Source organism: Penicillium waksmanii (assembly GCF_028829765.1).
Source record: "Penicillium waksmanii strain IBT 27052 chromosome Unknown utg000004l:1.0-5674109.0:1.0-5678898.0, whole genome shotgun sequence".
Lineage (NCBI taxonomy): Eukaryota > Fungi > Ascomycota > Eurotiomycetes > Eurotiales > Aspergillaceae > Penicillium > Penicillium waksmanii.
The window spans coordinates 1,954,237-1,972,836 of NW_026643251.1; the positions used below are offsets into that span (position 1 = coordinate 1,954,237).

Below are 18,600 nucleotides of genomic sequence, written 5' to 3' on the forward strand. Positions count from 1 at the left end.
CGCAAATGCACGCAATCGGGAAATATCCGCAAATAAGATCATGTTTGTTTTGAAAGGGGGGTGTGAATGTTCTACTGTAGTTCTAGTATGGTTTACGATATTTCAAAAATGGCGGTAAATTTCCAAATAATACTAGAGGCCAAGTAGCTGGCAATTTCCTATAATATCGTTTGTCTAAAACTACATCATGTTGCCTGTTGGCGGCCTATAGTATAGCCCTCCATCAGGTGCTTTGGGGATCCCTCTTATGCTGAGGCCTTTTGATATTCACAGTCAATACCACAGAAACCGGCCAGGGAACGGAACCACCAGGAGATTCGCAGGGGAGTGCCTTACTATTTAAAATTCAGAAAAGTTGATTTTGAAATATAAATATATATGCCCAGGTGGAAAGTGCGATGGTAGGCCCATGACTCGGAGACAATTGAAATAACTTGAGCAGTTTCGGCAGGAACTCTTGGTCCAACCTTCCAAAAGACGCTGGCAGCTCCTGCCGAAACTGTTTGTTTACAAACTACTTGTAGATCGTCCAATTGAGACCTCTCGATGTTCCTAGTTACCGCCTACAACACAACACAAGGTGATGACTAACCTGAAACTTGAACGTGGCTTATCCCCGACAGGGTAGGGCATGCTCTGGAATAAGGTGGCGAAGAATATAAAGACACTCATTCATGTATCTAGATCTGTTCTTCGCGATCAATCGTACAATTTTAATTGTAATATAGGGGGCAAGTCGGCCGCCAAGACTCCAAAGATATAAAGGTTTCCCCGCACAAACTTCGTGTGGAGAACCTTTCTCTCGACTGATGCACCGGAAAGAAGAGCGAAAGGCTTGCAAGATTGTTCATGGGACTCGAAGACCCACTCAGCAAATATACTATCACAAAAATGCCACAAAGCCCCGAGTCGGTCAAGTTGCACGCTCCCCGTGCCGCCAAAGCTTGCACTAGTTGCCATTCCCGCAAGATCCGCTGCGATGTCCTGAAGACTGGACTACCCTGCACCAAATGCCAGCTCCATGGATTTGAATGCGCTCTCGCTGAAAGGAAGCGCCGTCGTCCTAGAGGTGAAAAGCTAAGAGGTAATCAAATGGCCAGGAGTCATAAAGAGGCATCGCCACAATCGATGCCTGAGTATGTACTCCATCAAGTGCCTCATTATTCCTTTCTCCGACACTTCATTCCATGCATCCGAGTTCCTCGGGCAGAAAATAGCCAGCCTGGTGTTGTCTTCCCAATTCCTACTCATGACCTGTCAACGTCATCGCACAGCGCGACATCACCACTCAGTGCCGAAGATTCATCATACTTGAGAAGCAGGGGCGTTTTCGACTTCCCGCGCAAGGAACACCTGGATCAATGCATTTCGGCGTATTTTCGATACTTCCATCCATTCTTCCCGGTCATTAATAAATGCTCGTTCCTTAGCCAGTACAGAGCTATCAGGCGAGAGGGGCTTATGGATGGGCAGCAAATGAACCCCCTGCTTCTCAACGTCATAATATCCACTGCCTGCCCGGTGAGTGGTCATTACCCTCTTGTTTATTTCATCTTGTTAATGTGAGCACTGGCAGTACCTGCCACTTCAGACTATCCATGAGATGGGGTTCACGGGGCATAAGCAGGCAAAGAGCTCTTTTCATGCTAAAGCACGAGTAGGTGATCCTCACGCATGAGCAATAGTCCCCGTTTAATAATAACTCAAAGCTTCTCCATAACATGGATCGAGAACCAGACGATGTGATATCTATCCAAGCTCTGTTGCTGATGAGCCATTACTACCCATCCATGGTTGAACAACGACATACTTGGTTTTGGGTTTATCAAGCCATCGGGTTAGCCCAGGGCCTTGGACTACATCGTACTATGGAGCACTCACCGCAACACAAATTCTGGGCTAGAATCTGGTGGTGTTGTGTTGTACGTGATCGGCTGATTGCATTGGGTACCGGTAGGCCCATGCACATTAATAGTCTTGATTGCAATGTTCCTATGTTGAGCTACACAGATCTTCTTGAAGAAGGCGATGATGACGAGCAGCTTCGTGTAAAAGCCATTTTCATTGATCTCTTAAAGCTATGTCGGTGCACGGAGGTGGTTTTGTCACTCTTTACAGCAGCAGCCGACCATCAACCCGACCAAATAGACCTCTGCAAGGATATGCTTTACCACTGGGTATCTAATCTAGATCCATCATCGCGGCTGTATGACGAATGCTCTATGAACACAGCTGGACAGGGCGCAGACGCTGCCTATAAGATACTTCTTCATCTCCTACATAAGTCAGAGACCTTGATGCAAGCCGGGAGATAGATATGAAACATTCTTGCTGACGCCATTAACAGCACAGTCTTAATCTCACTACACGAGCGGCGGAACTCGAGGCGTGGTATCCATTCGGGAAGATACAAAACCGCCTCCCCTGAGGCCCAGTCTGTTGCTACGGACTCGGCCCGCCTTCTGGAAATGCTGAATGATCTGAATATTATAAGTTTATTGCCGACCCAATGGTATGACTCGTTTCAGAACACCCAAGGATAGATCGCTAACACTGAGAAAGTGTAACCACGATCCTTCCACCGCTTATAATACATTTCTCTTTGATGTGCGATCCAGAGACGCTTGCAAATAAACAAACTGCTGAGAGTCATTTTCAGTCCTGTATGCGCTGCTTGAAGAAGCTTGGCAATACTTTTTGGCATGCAAGTTTCTACCACGACCTCTTCAAAATCGCATCCCAAGGTTTGGGGACTAGATTAATTAGTCACCCAAAAAGCAACGTCCAGTCCGAGGGCTTCCAAGATACAGAGTTTAATGGGGATCGAATGTGCATTCCCGACCCACCATCGGCGAGAGGCAGGGACCCAGGGGCAGAAATCCTGGAAGAGAGCTCATCTTCCACCAGCTCCAAACGCGTGTTCTCGAATTATGACCAATCCTCCAGTATAGTTGACTCTTCTGTCTATGAGGATGAGAGTCTACAGAACTGGCTAGATGGTTACGGGCTGTTTCATTCACTCCTTCCTTCTCCATGACCAGTGATGTGGTAGCCCTTGGTTCTTATTCTCATGGAAATATGTATACAGAAGCTCTTGATTTCAACAACCTGGTGGAATTATTCTATCTAGATTCGGTGGTGACTAGCAAGTGAAGTTTGTAGCTCACAGTTTCGGTCCATTCCGAATAGCGAGACCTTGCTCGCTTTGCCAGAAGCTCCCGTTCGGATACTCATAGGTTACAATTGCCTCGGGCTTGTATTCCACACTGTAACCTGCCTCCCAGGGGGTAACGAAAAATCCATTCTTTGTTTGCACAGGGTATTCCAAAACCTCGCTGAAAGAGTTAATGTGTTCGAGGAGACTCTTCTCACCCGATATGCAAATATAGTTGAGAAGGGCAAGATGTTGTGTGTATTCGTTCAGACCAATGCCTCCGCTGTGTGGCACAATTGGCACGTTAAACCTGATAACTAGTCAGTTAAGTTCTAGTCAAAATCCTGTTGAGAACGCTTACTTTTTTGCCATGAGTAGCACGGATAAAACTTCGTTTACGCCTCCGAGTCTGCACGCATCTACCTGACAGTAGTCAATAGAGCCAGCTTGCAACAATTGCTTGAAGATCACACGATTTTGACAGTGTTCGCCAGTTGCTACACCAACACCATATGGCGAGAGTGCCTTGCGAATAGCTGCATGCCCAAGAATGTCGTCAGGAGAGGTCGGCTCCTCGATGAATCTATTATCATATTAATCTCAATTATTATAACCCATCGAAGGCATTCTTTAATGACTCACAAAGGTTTAAATTGAACCAGATTTTTCATATAGTCAATCGCCTCAGGTACACTCCATACCTGATTGGCATCAAGCATCATCGTGCGGTCGTAGCCAATCGTGTCTCGAGCAATTTTGACCCGGCGAATATCATCCTCCAGATTACCCCCGACCTTGAGTTTGAATTTATCAATACCCTCAGCCAGGTTTGAGTTGATCAGTTCGATCATCCGTTCATCACTGAAACCAAGCCAGCCAGCTTGGGTCGAGTAAGCGGGGACTGCCTCGCTTTTCTGCGCGTCTTCGAACCTAGCTGGCTTCGTCTTCTCTTGTTCCTTTAAAATCGCGATCGCTTCATCTGGAGTAATAGCATCGAGAATATATCTAAAATCAATGCAGGCGACAAGTTCTTCTGGGGTCATATCGCAAACTAGTTTCCAGATCGGCTTATTGAGATATCGGCCCCAAAGATCCCAAAGTGCGTTGACACAGGCACTTAGACCAAGATGGGTAACTCCTTTTTCGGGGCCTACCCATCGAAGCTGAGAATCGGCCACAAGGAAGCGCCATGTTTCACCCATGTTCTTGGTCAGCTCGCCAAGTGTCTTGCCGACAAGCCGTTCTGCAATCTGGCGGGCGGCAGAAGTGCAGAGGTCGTTGCCTCGACCGATCGTAAAGGATATGCCGTGGCCCTTAAGATCCGTATTGGTTTTGAGCTGGACGTGGGTAGCACTGTAATCTCCTGCTGGGTTCATGGCATCGGAGCCTGAAGCATCGAGGCTAGTCGGAAATCGCAAGTCTATATCCAGGTTTAATCCTTGCCAAGGGAACAGCACGAGAGTGACCTTACCAAATACTTCAAAATCCTCAATTCTCACATCTTCAATGGGAAGTTTTGATCCGGCGAAAGCAGATGGAGGAGTTAGTCCTTCCCCATTGAAGTTTATGTACGTCATTTTGACGCTCGGGAAACTTTTATTGTTGGCGGTAGGGATGGCAATGGCAAGATTGTCGAAGCTGTTCATCAAAGTTGTTGAAGGGAGCCGACCCCTTAAATACCCAAGAGAATTTTCATTCTGACAAAGTATTCTGCGAAAGTCAGATCGCAGGAACTCCGAGGGGAGGGGGGCAGGTTCCTCGAAGAGGACTGTAAGAGTATTGTAAACTCAATAAACCAAAGTCCACAAATAAAATTGTCCTGAACGGTATTTCGGTTCTATCCCTGCCCAGATTGGCCGGAGAAATACTCGTCTGATTACGAAATGCTCTTATCGGGTGCAATCATCGCAATTATCTCTCTGACTATACTGATATGGTAGTTGACTGAAAAGGAATCACCCCATGCTGATCTTGGAAAGCGTACTGTAGTAGGAGCATTGGTTCCTGGTGGAGGTGGAGCCTTGGGGAAGGTATCAACGAATAAGGTGACCAACTTCGGCACTTCGGCTTTATAACCTTCCAAGGATATCATGGGGCTTTCTCGGCCCACAGAACTCATCTTACTCTCTCCAGCGCCGCACCTCTAAAATTCGTTAGATCATACGCTACCGACGGAATAGAAAGACCAAATCACAAAGTTCGGGGAACTGAAGGCAATTGACTTTTACACTGAAAAGGTATATAAACCGTTGAAATACCAAATATGACGTGCTAATCAAATCTGCATGCAAAACGCTTTATTATTTCTTTTTCTATCAACCTGACTTTTACTTGTCCAGGGTTGTTTTTGTTCATTGAGGTCCCAGAAATTCTGTCATGGACCATAAAGATGCATCTTCAAATGTTGAGCTCAGTGATTGTACTCACGTAGAGCAAGCCTTGAATCAGTGTTTGGCCTCCGACGCTGATCTCGATATGTATCGTGAAGCTTTGGAGCAATACCCCAACGATGATTCAATTGACAAAGAGGCCGAGAAGCACCTAAGACACAAAATCGACCGACGAATTTTACCACTACTCGGAATATGCTATTTCTTTTATGCAAGAATGCCTTTCTGTCGGACTGTGACGGAGAAGCTTTTGCTAATGCTCATTCCCAGTACGTCGATAAGACAACGCTCTCATACGCCGCCATTTTCGGAATCAAAGAAGACCTCCATCTCCAAGCTACAGAGTATTCATGGCTCTCTAGCGTCTTCTACTTTGGTTGGTTGGTCTGGTCTATCCCGTCCAATTTGATCATGCAGCGGACACCCCCTGCCTGGTATCTATCTATTAATATATTTTTATGGGGTGCGCTGTTGATGTGTCAGACGGCAACTGGGAGCTTCACCGTCCTTGTTGTCTTGCGCGTGCTATCTGGTGCCTTTGAAGCCATCGCAGATCCAGCATTCATGCTCTTCACCTCAATGTTCTATAAACGAGAAGAACAGCCTTCTCGTATCGCTGCTTGGTATGCTTGGAATGGGATAGGTGTTGCAGGAGGTGGTTTGATCGGTGATTATGAACCCAAGGATGCTTTTTGCTTAATAGTTGCTAACGCCTAGGGGTCAGGCTATGGTATCGGTCAAATTCGCGGTTCACTTTCTTCATGGCGCTATGAATTTCTGATTGTTGGGGCACTTTGCACGTCATGGGGCATCGCCCTTTTTATCTTACTCCCAAACTCACCAACAAAGATCCGAGGCTTCACACACCAAGAGAAGCTTATGCTCATTGCCCGAATGCGTTCCAGTCAAACTGGAATTCAAAGTAATAAGGTGGAATGGTATCAAATCAGAGAAGCCTTGGTGGATTATAAAACCTGGCTTTTTATGCTCATGGGGTTTGTCTCGGCTGTTCCGAATGGCGGCATATCTAATTTCTCAACACTCGTGATTCAAGGACTTGGCTTCGACACACTTGGAACCGCCTTGCTTGGCATACCTCAAGGTGTTTTGGTTGTGATTTGGATCGGCCTGGGGGCGGTGGCGAATCATTACATGCCTCCAAACAGCCGTACGCTTGTTTGTGCTGCCTTCATGATTCCTACTATGGCTGGCGCATTAGGATTCTTGCTGGCACCCCCAGATGCTTATGTGGGACGGTTGATTTGCTTGTAAGCACTACTAGCTCCGATTCACAACCTGCATTTTAGATCTCAAACTGATGTGGATATATAGCTACCTTACTGGCTCCTACCAAGCATCCTTCGTGATCTGCCTCTCCCTGGTTACAAGTAACACGGGAGGTCATTCCAAAAGGATGATCGTGTCTGGAATTATTTGGTTCGGATCCTGCGTTGGCAGTATTGCCAGTCCCTTCTTCTACAAGACATCGCAGGCGCCTTCGTACCAACTGGGGATTGGTTCATTGTTAGTTACAAATGTGATTGAGTTTTTTCTGTTCTTCGTCTTCCGCTTCGCTTTCAAGTGGGAGAATAGACGAAAAGAGAAAATACGCAGTGCGCTGCGAGAGAGTGGGAGCCTCGGGGATGATTCTGAAGCCCTCAATGCTACGGCTTTCCAAAATCTCACAGACAAAGAGAACCCGAACTTCGTGTACTGCTACTAAATAAGTCTCAGAGAAAGAAATAGAAAAATTCGGATGCATATCGTACCTCACTGATAAGGACATCAAGGAGAAATGCAAGGGTCTGGTCGACTTGTTGCTAGAAAGGGAATACGTGGAAAAAGGGGAAATGGGTGAATTTTTTCTTTTTGGGAGCGAATCGCCTGGTACAAAAGCAGTTTAGTCGTCTACGGCACTCGATAGGGGCGATTGACCCAGTGCAGCCCTAGACTGTCCCAGAAGTTTTAAGGCTCTGCCACCCCCTCAGCGAAGCTATTTTACCTATCCAAATTGCTTGATACTAACTATTCAGGGTACTGGCTATATAAGATACCGAGTATATTCCCAAATAGTATAATGCTTGTATATTTATTACTAGTACTGGCTATCTACTAGAGACATTCGAGCACTAACTAAGTGCTAATACTTCCTGGGCTTGACTATAGATAGTATACAGCTAATTAGCTAGTTACACCAGGCAATAGTCCATCTCCAAAAGTGTATAGGAAACATTCGTATTTGAGGGACGCTGCCACTCTAGCAGAAACACTGGGTCGATTGCCGCTAGTTATAAAGCGCCGTGAGTTGTCATTTGTCTGAGAGGCCCAGAATTGGGATTGCTTTCCTCATTTAAGTAACATGCTTTGCGTAAATAAAGAAACAGAACATTTTCTATAGTTAGGCCCCATCACACCTCACTAAATACAACTTCTCATGCTGAGAATTGACGCAGAGAAATGCCGTATATGCCGGATAGCTTAAAAAAGCATGCCCTTGGTCTGTATAATGTGCTTGATGTTGCGGTCTTTGATAACTGCCATGCAAATCAGACCCAAAGACATGATACAAACACCTGCAATCAACATATACTTGTTCGTAGCCGCATATGCCAGGCTGGTAGCCTCTCGCGTCGGATCACCCACGGGGTAGCTCAATGCGACATCGAGACTACCGAAAATGTCTTCCCACTGGTCAGCGGTACTGTCAGGGAGTCTCCTCTGAAGTTCACCTGGTAAGACATTATTCCAGATAGCACCCGCAATGCAGCCTCCAATAGCGCCACCCATATAGCCAAACAGTCCCAGCAAACCCAAGAGAGCTGCGATATCGTTGTGCTCGGCGGACGCCATCAGAGCAACCTGCTCACCGATAGTAATGACACCACCACCCAGGGCAATGAAAATCTGGCACATGATGATATAGCCAATACCGTTTCCGGGCTGGCGGAAATAAATCATCAAGCCAACGCCGAGAATGTACATCGGAACTCCCCACATAAGCACCCACTTATAACGACCGGTGTAGCTGATCAAAGCGCCGACGATTAACAGCTCAACACCAGCAACCACGTCGTAGATGCTTCCAATATAACCAGCTCCAGCAAGGGATGTATTATACACGACCTGCAGGTATGAGGAAAACTGCTGGTACCAGCAATAATAGGCAATCTGGTAGACAAAGTCCAACATGCAAGCACCAATGACGGATCGACTGGTCAGCAGCGACCAGGGAACGAACGGCGAACGAGCACCGAATCTCTCCCAGAAGGGGAAAGCGACAAGCAGGACAAATCCGACAATCAGCATGGCGATAATGTTGCCGCTTCTCCATTTGTCTTCCGCATCGGCGGCGATGATAAACGGTAGAAGGAAAAGTATGAACCCAGCGACCAGGAGGATGACACCCACAGCTAGAGAGTGTAAGTCACTAAATTGCCCAAGCTAAGTTGGACGGGGTTATTCATACCATCAAACTCGATAAAGTAATGGATCATGCTTTCAGTCCACGTCCGACCGCTAATCTGACGAGGGGCGAGTCCATTCTTCTTCGCCTTGCGCTTACCCAGGGTCATCATGATGATCATGGGCGCAGCGACCACGGGGAGAATAATGGCCCAGGCGCCGAAGCCCCAGCGCCAGTTATCAGCGTAGATGGTCTCTGCTGCTTTGGGGCCGCCAAAAGCGGTGATGATGTAGGGGGATGAAGTGAATGCAAAGGCCAAGCCACGATTTCGCAATGTCGAAGTATCGGCGGTGACTACATCAACACAGAAGGTCATTCCGGTGAAGCCGATGGAGTAAAGGCACTAGAATAGGCTTCTGTTAGCCATGACAACTCATACAGTCAAAGTAAAGTAACGATCTGAGGTTTACATTGGATGCGGCATACAGCTCAAAGCTGTTGGTAGCTGCCATGAGGATCATGCCAAGAATGGCGATCGAAAGCATCAGTATGAATCCAACAGTGCGATCCCAGATGTTCAAGATTTTGGCGACGGGCATGTAGGTAGCGCCAGTCAAGACCTGAGTCACGACAGTGATGACCGACATCAGAGAGTGGTCGTTGAATGAGCTGGATACATAAGGCGTAAGATTGTTTGACAATGATGCCTCGAAGGCATTGCTGAAATACAACAACCACATACTGTGTGATGAGTGAGTATAAGGGTTCATTCTTGTTGGCGGTAATTCAATACAATGACCTACCTCATGTAAACTATAATGAGAGAAGACTTGGTCCACGACAGGGTGATGGCCTCCGCAGACTTGACACCATATTGGGCATTGTAGTCAGGAAGATCCGGATTGTGGGCCAAATCCTCACCATCGGCGGGGATCTCTTTCTGACTCTCAACATTGACATTCATCTCCGATTTAGAGACTTTTGCCTCCTGGGAGAACTGGTGGTCGGCCATGACGATATCGAAGCCACTTGACGATCAACGACCAAAAAGGCTTGAAAATTGACACCAGGAGCTGCGGTTGGAGGAAATCGAAAGAAGGATGAAAAGTTTAAGACTTCTGATCAGCGCGCCGAGAAACGAGCAAGGTTGCCACGTTAATAAGCTCATCGGGATCAACTGATCTCGGAGATTCACGCCAAACTTTCCGCATCCTGCGTATGTTGGCCCCAATTGTGTATAAACCCCTGCACTTCTCATGCACATCAATCGATCCCTGTCGTAGAAATTGAATCCTGGAACCTAAAATCATGCATGTCCGACCACTCAAGCAAGACCAACAGCCCGGTAAAGGATCGGAAAGACCATTCTCACAGCCAACCATCTAATCTGATCCCACGTTTGCGGGTGTTGGGTGGGGAAGGGTCGCAGGGTCTCAGTTTGTGAGCCGCTCTACACGCGGGTCCAGCTTGGGGGCAAATGCGAGACATACCAATCAAATGGGTCGGCAGTGCAAACGTAGCAAGGGCACTTATCATCCTTGGGTGAGGTTGGAGCCCCAGGCGGCTCTCTCATTTGCCAGAAAGCGATTGATTGTCACCCTGCTCCATCGCCCACCGAAGTGCCAAGACGTTCCAGTTATTTCTCCCTTGATTTTCCGAGATGGAGATGATCAGATAATTCCAAGTTGTGTTATAGCTCGTCCATGGTTGCAGACCACTGTGCTCCTTGTCAATTATGGGCGTGCCCACAGGCAATACTGCATCATACAAACGATGCAGTGGTCGCAATAGACTTTTGGCTACTAATTTCTCGATCGATATAGGGGAAACTATCTATAGAACAAGGCTTTCATATTCACTGCAGCTCTCATTAATGAGATCAGCATACTAGTCCCTATGGAGTAACTGAAACGGTCTTCTCCGACAGCTTTGCCTCCGCGTCGGAGTCGAAGATGGGGCCAAATCTCAGCTACCTCAGCTACCTTAGCCAAGACAAAGCCACAATGCTTTTTTTTCAGGGGATGGCCATCAATCATTTACGCAATTGCCGCGGCGGCCGGCCAAACTAGGCTCGCAAAATCTTGAAACGCAGTGTACGTGGTGGATGTTTACTTCGGACTCGGTGACTATTACGGCGACCAGAATGGGTCGTGGATGTCACTCGGGTAAGTCATCATGATGTGATAAGATGGTGGGGTGTGGATATCCTCCTTATTTTGTACTACTCGTAGGGCGTGCTATTGCTCGCACTCCTGTGCGGTAAGCCTATAATATAATATATCTTGCTACGCGAACCGAATCGACAGAAGATCTTTCCGCATTCCGTCTTGACCGCGTACATGTCAAAATCGATGTTTCGGACGGAGTGTCCACCGCCAAGTGCGAGTCGGATGCAGGGACCTGACAGCTAGGGCTGTCTGGACCTCGCTAACCGAAAAACACCCGATCATTTTACTGATGGTGGGTTGCACGATGGATCTGATAATCATTTCCCCGTTCGTGCGTCTCGGTGGTGTGTTGTGGCGGTAATGCGGGACCGCGTTGTGTAAATCTGAAACAACATCTAACCGTCAGTAATAAAAATGCGTTTCTGTAATACCAGCTTCATACAGCACCAGCGAGTACAAGCTTATACAATACCAAGCGGTAACCAAGCTCCATCCTGCATCTCTTGGCGCTGGGCATTAGGGGCTTCTAGCCTGATGAAATTGTGTACAGTATGGAATTGTCTTTACCAGATACCAGATATATTATTTTTGGCGATGTTGTATTGTGTTATTTTCCGCGCTGGCCGCGTTGGCAGTGTCGGTTAAACTTTCAATTTGTCTAACATATGCAGCCTTGTGGAAAAGCTGAGATCGTGCGAACAAAGCGAGTAATCTAGACTAAAGTCGACGTTGCATTGCATTGCATTGCATGGCCCAGAACGCAGCATCAATTAAAACCCACTCCATGGCAATTGGATGGTAATTGAATTGGCTAAGGACAATGAAAGTGGCATATACAACTTGAACCTTGGAATGTTGAAATAGGTATATGCGATCGTGATATAATTTCTATAAAATTTGAACGCCCAGGTTCATTCTATATACATGGCTTCGTGATGATTACAGCTTGCTATCAACCCACTGGGGCTCGCGCTTCTCAGTAAAAGCCAACAGACCCTCTCGTATATTTTCGCCATCATTCAATGCTCCCTCCCAATTTTCACTCAAGAGACGACTGGCGTTTTCCGCGCTTCCGTCCTCCCAACCCGCCACAATTCCAGCACGGCTGATAATAACACTGTCGGGGCTATTATCGCAAATACTAGCAGCGTATTTCAAGGCCGCCTTCACAACCGGTCGGTCCAGAATTTCATCATCGGCCGCGCCATCCTCCGTCACCGCATTAATCAACCCCCACTCCTTGGCCTCGGCAGCAGTGATACTCTTTCCAGTGAGAGCGAGTTCCGTGGCCCTAGGTCGACCAATAGTCCGAGCAAGTCTGGGCAGCGAGCCGGCCATAGCGACCACACCTCGCTTGGCCTCGGGTAACGCAAAGAGTGCACTCTTGGCAGCAACAACGAGATCCAGGTTGGAGACGATCTCCATACCACCTCCAAAAGCGATACCATTCACGGCAGCAATAATAGGTTTCTTTCCATGTCGTCGTGAAAGCGCGCCGAATCCAGATCGTGGCATTGGTGCCCCGTTGCTGTGTTCGCCCTTTGCTCGCCGAATGCTGACCTCGTTCCACTCCTTCAGATCCATGCCGGCGCAGAATGCGCGCCCAGCGCCGGTGATAATGGCGCAGCGTAGCGACGGCTCACTGTCATACCATGCAAACAGTGTTTCGAGGTCATATTGGGCCGCACTGGTCATGGCATTGAGGGCTTTTGGCCGGTTGAACACGACCAGCATGACATGTGGCGCTGGGAATGAAACATAAGCATAAGATTGCGGTGGCGGTAACCGCTTGAAGGAAGTTGATGAACCCATGGCAGATGTTGTAGAGCTCTACCCTAAATTGAAGTCGTTGGATGTCGAGTCAGCTTTGCAGTAGTCAGGGCTGTGGTAATATGCAAATGACAGCGTGCTGCGTACGTCCCTTTTGACCCGCCTTGTTGAATTGGGAGCTAGCGGTGGTATTGATGGAAGATTTGAATTTTTTTGAATCGTAATACAATAGTGCCGAGGTCATGAATATTATCTGATGCGGTTTTAATCTGATTATTATTACCTGTACTCAGTACTCTGTACTTCGTATTCCACATCGTCTTCAGGTGGATTGTATTACAGTGGCTGCGCCCTAATTACGGCGGGGCGCATACGAACGTATTGAAAACTCGTATCCACGGAATACGTAAAGCATAATTTATCTGATTACGGGTATCTGATTAATCTGATAAAAAAAATTTCCGCTTGGGCCTTGGTGACTGTTTTCTCCACCACCAAAAATTCCGATTCCCGGGTTATCACCCCTTTTGTAGAACATCAGCTTTGATCGAGTCAGCCAAGGCGGCATGTATACGATTACCCACAGCAGTGGAGGTTCAACCAGGCTGCAGTAGCGTGTTCTTGGGAATTTTCTCTCGGCCATGCAAATGCCAAGATCGCTACGACCATCGTCATGCTCTGAGTTTGGACCACGAGCCCAAAGTAGAGTTTTTTACGCAAGCAAGTGGATCGTCACAGGATTCATGAAACCAAGCTTATACTTACGAGACCAAGCTTATACAAGGATTGACCTCTAAGTTACCCGGACAGGTAGCCGGCGGGAAATTCCGTGCCTGGGTCTCGTACATGACTCCAATACTGTATGTAAATGCCCTCTGCCTCGTGTATCCATTCCTATAAGGACGGAAACATGTGGGCATCGACTGAATTCACGCCGGCGCTGCTCCACCGGCCAAGTCTTGCTAGTAATTTCTTTTTGGGTCCTGGTCCTTGCGCTGAATTGCGCGGTCTTCCGGCTGTCACTTCGTCGTTTGATCTTATCAGATTTTTTTTTCTTTTCTCAGCTCGACAGCTTGTGGTTAATGTCGATCCGGTATCGGCCCACTGCGTTCTAGCTCTTTTTGCTGAATACGAAGCTGGCGAGGGACTTGAAACTTAGATTGCGCCAACCCCAATTGGAGAACTGAAGAAACGCAAAGGTCTCGGAATCGAGCTTTAGACTTCTCCAAAAGTCGCGCCCTGCCCTTTTGAAAACAGCGTCATTGCTGTGCAAGGCATTTCCCACTCGCCATGGCTGATGCGACGACTCCAGCAGAGACGCCAGCGGAGACACCCGCAAAGGAGAGCTTCCGCGTGGTAGACAAGGTATGCTGTCGCGAACTCCATGGCGCGCGTGAGTGCGCGCGCATGAACAAGAGAGAGCTAAGCTAACCCCTCCTACAGATGAAGGACTTTTTTACCTACTTTTCTATTTACTTCCGGACAAACCCATCAAATTTCGACATCCTACTGCTCGTCGGTGGTGTGGTGTGCGCCATTGCGTCCGGTATCCCCTTTCCACTTCTTGGTATTATATTCGGTCAACTTATCGACAACTTCAACTCGGAGAGTTGCGCGGCAAGCGAAACTCTCGATGCCGCAACCCAGGCTTCTTACCAGTCCGAGGTTAATGGTAAAATACTCTATGTCTTGTACCTCGCCATCGCTCAGTTTGGGTTCATGTACATCCATCTCGTCTGCTGGTCAATGGGCGGTGCTCGACTCGCTCAACGATTGCGCGAACTTTATTTCCAGAACCTCCTGCGTCAAGAGCCCTCGTTCTTTGATAACCTCCCATCTGGCGAGGTGTCTTCTCGATTGAATAGTGATATCCAAACCATTCGCTCCGGTACTTCGGAGAAGGTTGGTATTTGCATCTCTAGTGTCTCGTTCTTCGTGACGGCCTATGTGGTCGCATTCATCAAAGATACGAAGCTGGCAGGAATTTTGGTCTCACTGCTGCCCGCCTACTTCATAATGTCCATCGGAGGCGGCTGGTTCATTGAAAAGTATTCCAGCCGAGTATCTGATTGCTTTGCGGCATCTTCGTCCATCGCATCAGAGGGCTTGTCAAATGTGGCAGTTGTGCATGCATTCAACGCCAACGAAAGACTGGAGGCGAAATTTACCACCCATCTGCGCACTGCCAGAGACGAAGGCATGAAGAAAGCCTTGGCAACCGGTATCCAAGCTGGATTGATGTACTTCATCGCCTACTCCGCCAACGCCTTGGCTTTCTGGCAGGGAAGTCGCACTATTGCCGATTCTGTCGCGAAGTCGAGCTCTAATGGCGGTGGCGGTGCTTCTGTTGGATCCATCTTCACTGTCATTTTCTTGCTCGTTGATGCTACCCTAATTCTCAGTCAGGTGGCTCCATTCTTGCAAATCTTCGGCGCTGCATCTGCGGCTTTTAGCAAGTTGAAGCGGGATATGGACCATAAGTCTCTTATTGACGGTACCTCTACTGAGGGTCTTGATGTTCCTTCTACCACTCCCGGTCATTTTGAGCTGCGCAATGTGTCTTTCACCTACCCTTCTCGACCTGAGCGACAGGTCCTTCGCAACGTGTCTCTGGAATGTCCTGCTGGCAAGCAGACCGCCATCATTGGTCTGTCGGGTAGTGGTAAATCTACCATTGCTAGCTTGATGCTTCGACTATATGACCCATTGGAAGGCTCACTCCTACTGGATGGCCAGGAAATCCGAGGCCTGAACACACGCCAGTTGCGCAGCTGCATCGGCATGGTCCAACAGGAGGCAACTCTTCTGGACCGTTCTATCTTGGAAAACATCGCGCACGGTCTAGTCAACTCTGCAAAGCACGAACACCTTGGTAATGCTCTGATGGGACCTTCACTCGCCGAAGCGGCTGCTGCTATCCGAGGCGGACAGGACGCCACTGAGGCAGCTCAAGCCTATGGCACTGACGTGGTGGAGATTATCGGCATGGTCCAGCACGCTGCTACCCTCGCCGATGCTGCACGCTTCATTGGTAACTTGTCAGAGGGCCTGGGAACGATCGTCGGATCGAACGGTACTTTGCTGAGTGGTGGTCAGAAGCAGCGTATTGCTGTTGCTCGCGCACTTGTTAAAGATCCCAAGATCTTGATTTTGGACGAGGCCACCGCTTCCCTTGATTCCAAAAGTGAGAAGGAGATTCTCGCGGCTGTGGAACGCTGCTCTGAGGGTCGTACTATGATCTCTATTGCTCACAGACTCTCGACTATCCAGAAAGCTCACAAGATCATCGTCATGCGCGATGGTGTTATCGTCGAGGAAGGAAACCACGGTGAACTCATGGAGAAGCAAGGGGCTTATGCGGGCCTTGTCGGCCTCCAGAATCTCAACACACAGCCTTCGGACAAGCAACTTGATGCCCAGTCGGGCGATATCACGGAAACGGAGCAATCTGGCGATGATGCAGAATCGACTGAGTCGGCTTTGGGCAAGGGCAAGGAGCAAATCTCCGTCGATGCGACTGAGAAGGCCGATGACTCGTCCCCGCCCACATCTTCAGGCGACGAGTCCACAAAGCCCCGGAATAAGTCCGTCTGGCACTTGATGAAGGGTGTTTACCCCATCATGCGTCCCTATATCCTCATTGCCTTGCTGGCTCTCCTTGGTGCCAGTATCGTCGGTGCGGCCTTCTCGATCGAAGCTGTGATTTTCGGTAACACCGTTGGCAGCCTGACACCCTGTGAATCACCCGATTATATCCGGTCGCGTGGTGAATTCTTCGGCTTGATGTTCTTCATCCTGGCCATTGTTGAGTTCTTCGCCAATATCGCCAGCTGGGTTGGATTCGGCTGGGTGTCGGAGAAGTCCATCTATAACATCCGCATTCTGCTCTTCCGCTCTCTTTTCGAACAGGACTTGCAATGGCATCAATCGGAGTCTCGGACGCCGACTGGATTACTTGGATATATTACCAATGATGGCAGTCTGATTGCCGGCCTCAGTGGATCTGTGATTGGTACCATCTTCTCCATCTGCATTAACCTCGTCATTGCTATTGTGATGACTCTCTGCATTGCCTGGAAGATGGCTCTTGTCTGCATCGCTGTCGTGCCTCTACTTCTGGGAGTTGGATTGATGGAACTGAACGTCCTGGCCAAATTCGAAGAGAAGCACGAGAACGCATTCAACAAATCCGTCAGCATCAGCGTCGAGGCAATCAATTCGATCAAAACAGTTGCTGCCTTATCACTTGAGAACGAGACATTGGCCGTCTACCGCCGTACACTATCTGGACCACGTCGCGAAACGACCCAGATTAGTCTCTGGGCAAACTTATGGCTGGGCCTAGCCTTCTTCATCGGTAACCTGTCCTACGCTCTAGCTTTCTGGTGGGGATCAAAGCAGATCTTCAATGGCACCTACAGCGAGACCCAATTTATCATCGTCATGTTCGCACTCCTAGTCAGCGCCCAACTCTGGAGTCAAATGTTTGCCCTTGCCCCAGAAGTATCCAACGCCCGCGCCGCAGTAGCCAGAGTTCTACAAATCCTCGAGCTAGGCCAATCAGGCCTGTCTTCCAAGGTCAAAGCCCTACCCGAATCTTCTACCTCACCCTCATCATCCGAAAAAGACGTCGAATCAACCGGAGAAACCAAATCCTTCTCGCCAAACGCACAAGGCGGCGTCGACGTCGAACTCCGCGACGTGAAATTCTCATATCCAGCCCGCGCCCACGCCCCGGTCCTCCGCGGCTTAAACATCCACATCAAACCCGGCCAATTCTGCGCCTTAGTCGGTCCCTCCGGCGCAGGAAAGTCGACAATCATCTCACTCGTGGAAAGAATGTACCTCCCCAGCTCGGGAGCAATTCTCGTCGACGGAACGGACATCACTCAAAGAAGCGATATAACCTTCCGCGACGAAATCGCTCTCGTCCCACAAGAAGGCACCTTATTCGAGGGCAGTGTTCGATTCAACATGTCACTCGGAGCCCGACCTGGCACCGAAGTCTCAGAAGAAGAGATTGTCCAAGCGTGCAAATTAGCCAATATCCATGACACGATTAACAGTCTTCCGGACGGGTATGACACGGAGTGTGGTGCCAATGGCAGCAAGTTGTCTGGTGGTCAGAAGCAGCGATTGGCTATTGCTCGTGCCCTGGTGCGCAAACCACGACTGCTTATCCTGGACGAACCGACTAGTGCGTTGGACGCTGAGTCTGAGAAACTTCTTCAGGAGGGACTGGAGGTTGCGTCGCGGGGTATTAGTGTGTTGGCGATTGCTCATCGTCTTAATACTATTCGCAAAGCTGATAAAATTTATATGATTGAAGCTGGTGTTTGTGTTGATTCGGGGACTCATGAAGAGCTGTTTGCGCGGTCTGAGAATTATCGGAGTAATGTGCTCAGCCAAACATTTGAGGGTTGAAAGGGGGAAAGGGAAAAGGTTCCCTGATCTTCAAGTTCTTTCTTTCTTTGCATTTCCTTTTCTTATATACCTTTAGACTTTTTGCATTGCATATAACATTCTTTGGATGTAATTTATAGATTACTTCAAGTTCATTTCAATCAAGAAATTAATTGCATTTCATTTCGTGCGAAGGGATATCTCTTCATACTGGTATCTGCTATATACACTAGCGAGTCGTAATTATTCAATCGAAATGAAACAAGTAACAGTACTATGTGCGATGTTTCAAGAATAAAGTCCAGAAACATG

The 18,600-nt window shown here is 48.3% G+C and overlaps 6 protein-coding genes across 6 annotated transcripts; 3 read left to right on the top strand and 3 right to left on the bottom strand.

The window, feature by feature from the left end:
* Window positions 1-1,721: 1,721 nt before the first annotated feature.
* On the top strand, window positions 1,722-2,315 carry N7481_003542 (fungal specific transcription factor domain-containing protein; the record flags this gene model as incomplete). Its single annotated transcript, XM_057262761.1, has 1 exon — window positions 1,722-2,315. One exon carries the CDS (start codon window positions 1,722-1,724, stop codon window positions 2,313-2,315), a length of 594 nt encoding a protein of 197 aa, XP_057124422.1.
* Window positions 2,316-3,163: 848 nt separating this feature from the next.
* Window positions 3,164-4,800, bottom strand: N7481_003543 (uncharacterized protein; the record flags this gene model as incomplete). The annotated part of the gene is made up of 3 exons (XM_057262762.1): window positions 3,164-3,464; window positions 3,516-3,737; window positions 3,797-4,800. 3 exons carry the CDS (start codon window positions 4,798-4,800, stop codon window positions 3,164-3,166), a joined length of 1,527 nt encoding a protein of 508 aa, XP_057124423.1.
* Window positions 4,801-5,530: 730 nt separating this feature from the next.
* On the top strand, window positions 5,531-7,267 carry N7481_003544 (MFS general substrate transporter; the record flags this gene model as incomplete). The annotated part of the gene is made up of 4 exons (XM_057262763.1): window positions 5,531-5,755; window positions 5,815-6,211; window positions 6,269-6,812; window positions 6,877-7,267. The coding sequence occupies 4 exons, from the start codon at window positions 5,531-5,533 to the stop codon at window positions 7,265-7,267; spliced, it is 1,557 nt and encodes a 518-aa protein (XP_057124424.1).
* Window positions 7,268-8,022: 755 nt separating this feature from the next.
* Window positions 8,023-9,959, bottom strand: N7481_003545 (siderophore iron transporter mirB; the record flags this gene model as incomplete). The annotated part of the gene is made up of 4 exons (XM_057262764.1): window positions 8,023-8,954; window positions 9,011-9,350; window positions 9,418-9,688; window positions 9,751-9,959. The coding sequence occupies 4 exons, from the start codon at window positions 9,957-9,959 to the stop codon at window positions 8,023-8,025; spliced, it is 1,752 nt and encodes a 583-aa protein (XP_057124425.1).
* Window positions 9,960-12,054: 2,095 nt separating this feature from the next.
* Window positions 12,055-12,927, bottom strand: N7481_003546 (enoyl-CoA hydratase/isomerase family protein; the record flags this gene model as incomplete). The annotated part of the gene is made up of 1 exon (XM_057262765.1): window positions 12,055-12,927. One exon carries the CDS (start codon window positions 12,925-12,927, stop codon window positions 12,055-12,057), a length of 873 nt encoding a protein of 290 aa, XP_057124426.1.
* A 1,248-nt stretch (window positions 12,928-14,175) lies between these two features.
* On the top strand, window positions 14,176-18,309 carry N7481_003547 (ABC transporter ATP-binding protein; the record flags this gene model as incomplete). The annotated part of the gene is made up of 2 exons (XM_057262766.1): window positions 14,176-14,250; window positions 14,329-18,309. 2 exons carry the CDS (start codon window positions 14,176-14,178, stop codon window positions 18,307-18,309), a joined length of 4,056 nt encoding a protein of 1,351 aa, XP_057124427.1.
* Between the last annotated feature and the right edge of the window lie 291 nt (window positions 18,310-18,600).